The 6,000-nt window shown below is 36.5% G+C and overlaps 1 protein-coding gene across 1 annotated transcript in view; it reads left to right on the top strand.

Moving 5' to 3' along the window:
• The window catches only part of itga2 (integrin subunit alpha 2), a 36,580-nt gene that overhangs the window by 5,902 nt on the left and 24,678 nt on the right, over window positions 1–6,000 (top strand). The window contains exons 3-5 of the mRNA XM_015382619.1: window positions 3,924–4,024; window positions 4,417–4,508; window positions 5,097–5,211. Coding sequence (XP_015238105.1) covers window positions 3,924–4,024; window positions 4,417–4,508; window positions 5,097–5,211 — 308 coding nt within the window. The remainder of the gene's footprint in view (window positions 1–3,923; window positions 4,025–4,416; window positions 4,509–5,096; window positions 5,212–6,000) is intronic.

The following is a 6,000-nucleotide window of genomic DNA, read 5'->3' as shown; positions in this document are numbered from 1 at the left end:
ACGCCGGCTTCGTATGGATGAGAGGCTGGTTTGGTGAAAAATGTGTGTTTTTAGGCCAGGGTTCGGCTTCGTGTGGACGGGGCCCTTGTGTTAATATCTCACATGGTGTTCTCACATTCGCAAGCTTCTCCTTTTTCCTCTATATGTAACAATGGTCATCGTGGTTGAATTGTTCAATTTCAATTTCATCAGATTACAAAACATGTCTCCAAAAGCTTTATTTTTCCGCTTTGTGTGGTCTTACAAGATGCAGTCTGGCTTTCAACGTAGCTTTTGGAGTAATGGCTTCTTCCTCGTTGATTGGCCTTTCAGTCCATATGTATATAGGACTTTTCTCATTCTCACAAGGTCATGTGCTTTTGCTCTGCAGTTAAAAGGATCTTTAAACACCAAAACACATGAGCAGAAACCATCTAATGAACTGTATGATGGTGGGTTAATCAAATGGTGTTAATACTTTCATGTCATGTAATTAACAGATGCATGTGGCACCTTGTGCTTAAGACAGAAGGAAAACTTACTTTGGGAGGTCCACAATTATCTTCATGATATTGTGACTGAATGATTAAGAATTTCCCTATGGCAGATAAAATCAGCTACACATTTTTAAATATAACCTTAAAATACATACACCCAGATGTGTCTCGAAATTAATTTACATCTTAATCAGATGCATAAAAGGCAACAACATCACCAACTTGTATTTATCTGAATGTATAAAAGCACCCATAGTAGTCTTCAGAATTTAAAGGATGTGATTAAAAAAAAGGGTCTATAAAGACTCCTTTTCTTATGGCGCTTAGCTGCTGCTGTTTTTAAAGCCTCCTACAGTTCATATTACTAATGTAAAACATTTAGTAAAACAGTAACAAAACTTCATAGACTAGTAATGTTTACACTCCCAGTCTGTACAGTCACCCTTCCAGAGCAATTCACTGTCTGGAGGAGTGCCCTGTTTGCATAACTCAGGGAAAACCAGCGTCTCTGAGTCACCCACTAGATCTTCATATAACACATCATGTGGAATGTTTCCAGATGTCTAATATTAAAAGAATCCTGTTTTAGGGTTTCTTTTCTTCATCTAGTTTCATATGTAGAGAAATGCTCTTATTGTAAGTTATTTGTGCAACTAAATGTATTAATGCTTGTTTTATAGCCCCTGACTTATATGATGATTGAACTGAGACATTAAATACACCGACAAAGTCCCTCCCATATATTTACGTCATATCACGGTACTCCTTCAGACAAATAAGACTTTTTTTACTGACAGCTTGGAATTGAGAGAAGATCACGACTCTCCTGCAAAACATCTGATGCTGTCATGTTGGAATCTTGCTCAGAATGCAAATCCTAAATCAACATGTTATGCTGATGTTTTAAAGGCAGTGAAGTAGATTGCAAAATACATCATAATTAACTACTAGTTGACCACAGATAAAAAAAAAAAACATTGATGGAATGAAAAATGCATCGAAATGATTGAAGTGTTACACCCATTATTTTCTAATAACAATTATTCTGATATAGCTATTTCAACTCAATTCTTGCATACCACATTTTCAACTCAACTCAACTCAACTTTATTGTCAAATGTGCTACATGTAAACATACAACACAGATGAAATTTCATCCAGTCAGTTAAACAGGGTAGATGTTTAATAATGTAATGGTTTGTTCACCCTCAATTAACTCCAACTTTTCACATTAAAACAATGAAAGAAGCACGTAAGAATAGATTAAGATTTTAACACTTAAAGTTTACAAGTTGGAGTGACAGAATAAGTGCTGAGGCTCTTACAGATTAATACAATCCACATGCAGTCCAAAGTCTAAGAGCCCCCTTCTTTGGGAGGCTGTAGCTTTTAAATCAACTGGACTCACTTCCTGTAACTTCTTCCTGAATGAATCAATGAAGAATAAAGTATGTTTTTTCCATGAAGGATCCTATCTTTGAACAACAGTTGTTTCCGACGGGCATTTCTACGTGCTTTTGTATGCACTCACAGGAACAATGTGTTCCAACTTTCCTCCACCCCCCAGTTCCTGTTCATTAAAGAAGCTACAAGAACTCATGCCCGAACATCCGTCCACTATCAGCTCATCTTAATCTGTATTAAAAGCCTAAGCTTGACTAAAATGAAAAGCCTAACAATAAACTAACTCTATTTTTTAATCTTTGCTATATAAATTATACATAAATACCATAAGTACCTTATTGGAAAGGGTCTAAATTGCACCAGCCCATAGATATGTGCACCCCCACTCTTAGTGATGCAAAACTGGTTAGTTTCAAAATAAAGCAGATTCATAAATATTGGTTTAGCCACATTTACCTTATAAAAATAGCCTGTTTATATGTACTAAGACTTAGACTAAGAGAACTTTTATTGTCATTTTGTACACAAAGAGTGTATAAAAAAAGAAATGTAATTTTGTAAAGCTTTCAGGCAGTAAATAAGCAGCAGCTTAGCAGTGAAATGAGTATTTCGATTTCATAAAATGCAGCAGTGATCAAAGGTAAACAGTGTGACAAACAACTACAGGTGCTTAACTCCAGGTATTCAGAGATTAATTTCTTTACTGAAAACCCATATTATTATCTTTAGCTACCACAGTAAACATGTCAGACTGAATAATACTACTTATACTTCAGCAACAGTATCAAGGTGTTACTTTATTGTATCTCTTATACTATATCAGTTGGTTGTGCTGTTCTTTTTACGTTTTTGTTTTTTATTTATTTAACCTTTATTTTACCAGGAAGACCCTTGAGATAAAATCTCTTTTTCGAGGGAGACCTGGCCAAGAGGCAGCGGTACAGCAAGACATATAAGAACACAGGACAACATAATAAAATCAATCATAAACTAGACTTTAGAATACCAGTTACAATTCTCTGTGCAAGCGGTTTTCAATAGTGATTTAAAATGCTGTAGCGGAATAAGAGTCCGTAATTGCAGGGAGTTTTGAATATTGTGCCACGACCATGGTGCTGCATAGAAAAATTATGTTTTGCCAAGATCTGTGTTGATCCTGGGAATAGTGTAAAGAACACGACTTGAAGAGCGTGAGTTGTAACCACTGATAGCTACAGACATGAGGTGACACAGGTATGGAGGGAGTTTACCCAGGATGACCTTGTAAATGAAAGTAAGCCAATGATGTTGTCTTCTAAGGCTTAGAGAGGGCCATGAAACCAGAGCATACAGTTCACAATGATGAGTCCTGAAGGCAGAGTAGGTGATGAAACGTAATGTCTTTAAAGGTGATGAAGCAGACTGAAGACGTTTTATCGTTATCTTCCTTTTATCTCCTCTTTCTTTCATCTTTTCTCCTGTTTTCTGTTTTTCCTTTTCTGTCTACTTATATTGCAGTGTCCATAAAATCTGCAATGCTCCCTGCATAAAATTAATAAAGCTATTTATTTGCATAAATCAAGCGGAACAATATGGTGATAGCCATACTGCTCCACTTGTAAAAGTAAAATCTGTCGGGCTCTCTTTTAGCCAGACAGGACACTGTTTAAAAAAAACAAACAAAAAAAAGTGAACAGCGCGGGAGAAAAACATGGTGCATAATGCGTTGATATGAAAGTTCAGAGCAGTGCAGAGACAAATATATATTATGCAAAAACGCAGTGGAAAAACGTTTTCTTTTTTCTTTTAGTTGAGTGCTTTTTGGTTTGGTGTTATCAGTGGGATGCAAAGTATGTGGCTTGATTTAGAGTTTTTTTTCTACAGTTCAGGAGTCTGATGGTAGTGGGGGAAAACTGTTGCAGGTTAAATATATTCAGATTGCAAATGTTGTCTACATTGTAATCCATCTTTTTATTTTGATTTGTTCCCATTTTTTTTGTCAGATTTTACTTGCAAACACAACAGAGCACATTTTTTGGACATTAACAATCCGTCTCTTTACAGGCTGCTAGTTGGTGCTCCTTGGAGTAACAACAGGAAGGGGGATGTTTACAAGTGTCAGGTCACGGGACCCAGGGACAGCTGTGATAAGCTTGAGCTTCAAGGTAAAATCCAGCTTTTGTTTACCTATATTCTCTCTGCTAAACATTGGCCGTGTACTAAAAATTCTAAATCAGGGTTGTCAAAGTGAGTCAGAAAGGGCCGTGTGGCGGCTGGTTTTCTTACCATCCAAGCAATAGCACGCCAGACTCCAGTCATCTCATCAAATCATTATGTTCAGATTGGACTCTTACTGCTTTTGCTCGGTTGGAAAGAAAACCTGCAGCAACACGACCCCTTCTGGAACCAGTTTGACACCCCTGGTCTAAATGGAGAAGCTGGTCTTGGTGCTCTTAAAGCAACCTAAAGCTTTCTTTGCGTGAAATGCAGAGTAGAAACAAACGAAATAATTAATTCTAATTTGTCCTTTTTATTTATTTATTTATTTATTTTTAAGATGACGTCAGCATCCCAGAAGTTGCAAATGTGAATGCCAACATGTCTCTCGGTTTGACTCTAGCCCGCATCCCTACGGGAAATGAATTTTTGGTAAGTTTTCCCAAAATTTCCCTTTGTTTTTTTTTTTCTTGTGATTTCTAAGCTTGTGAAATGTGGCAAATAGATTCTAAGGACATGAAGTTATATCAATCTTGAATGGTTGAGAATAATCTAAATGAAGGACACAACATTGCAAAAACCAAAGAACAGGAAGTTATATCTAGCTAGTTAAGAACATTAAAAATGATTGTTGCATCATCACCATTGCACTTTGCAAAGATACAAGTCTATACCTTTTGACAGCTGGCACAACAAAGAACATTCCTGTACATTATTTCTGATTTAAATCAAATAAACACCTCTTTCTGCAGTCTGAGTTAATTAATTCAGGTGCTTTTTGTGGTCACCTACTACACTTCTGTTTTGTTTTTATTTTTCATCATTAAATTGTGGTTTCTTTTCTCAACCGTAGAAAGCTTCTATATTTTTTTGGTCACTCCTTTTTTAAGCACTTTTTAACCTCAATCTTTGAACGTGTGCTCAATAAATTAAGTTTGACTTTCCCACATATGTCTAAATAACTGGCACTTATCTGTGATAAGGAAAAAATTTTGTCTTGTTTCTTCTTCCCTGCTGCAGATGTGTGGTCCTCTTTGGGGACAGCGGTGTGGCGATCAGAACTTTTATCCAGGAATTTGTTCGAAACTCAGTGCCCTCTTTCAGCCACAGCCTGCCTTCTCTCCTGCTGTTCAGAGTAAGATATGTTTCCATTTTTTTTTTAAGTGTATTTTTCATCTAACTATTTACCTAATTTGTAAATGACTACAAGTATTTTGATTTTTGATTTGAGGAACGGAGACTCAGAAAGTATTCACTTCACATATTTTGCTGTTGTTTTAGTTGTTACAGCTTGAATTCTACAACTTAGTACCAACAGCAACACCAGCCAATAAATAATTTATTTTACAGAGGCATTTGAACAAAACTTTTGGGAAAGCATCTGCTATTAAAGAAAATACTTTTCTTAACCATTGAAATCTGAACTCTGACTAAGTTGTGGCCCTAAAATCAATTTTTTTCAGATAAACTGTATAAAGTAGGCTACTTTACTGTTTGTAATGTAAATCGGCAAAATCATAGGCCATTGTATAGTGTTAAAAAGTAGGGAGGCTCATCCAATTCAATTTAAATTCAATTCAATTTATTTATCTAGCTCCAATTCACAGCACATGTCATCTCAAGGCACTTTACAGAGCAAATTTTCAACCAGATCATACAGTCAGGTTCAAAGTTTTCTATCTAAGGAAAACCAGCTGATTGCATCAACTCATTGACTCAAAGACAATCCCTCACACAAATAATGCTTGTTGCGACAGTGTAGAGGAAAAAAACTCCCTTTTAACAGGAAGAAACCTCCAGCAGAACCAGACTCAGTGTGAGCGGCCATCTGCCGAGGCCAAGTGGGGTTCAAGGAGACAGAAGCAGAGATACAAAAGGCAACTGTTAACCAGCTCCACGGCCGGCCCTGTCCAGGAAATGCACA

This window comes from Cyprinodon variegatus, unplaced genomic scaffold (genome assembly GCF_000732505.1).
Source record: "Cyprinodon variegatus isolate N-32 unplaced genomic scaffold, C_variegatus-1.0 Scaffold260, whole genome shotgun sequence".
Classification (NCBI taxonomy): Eukaryota; Metazoa; Chordata; class Actinopteri; order Cyprinodontiformes; family Cyprinodontidae; genus Cyprinodon; species Cyprinodon variegatus.
This window is presented reverse-complemented; position numbering and strand designations above follow the sequence as displayed.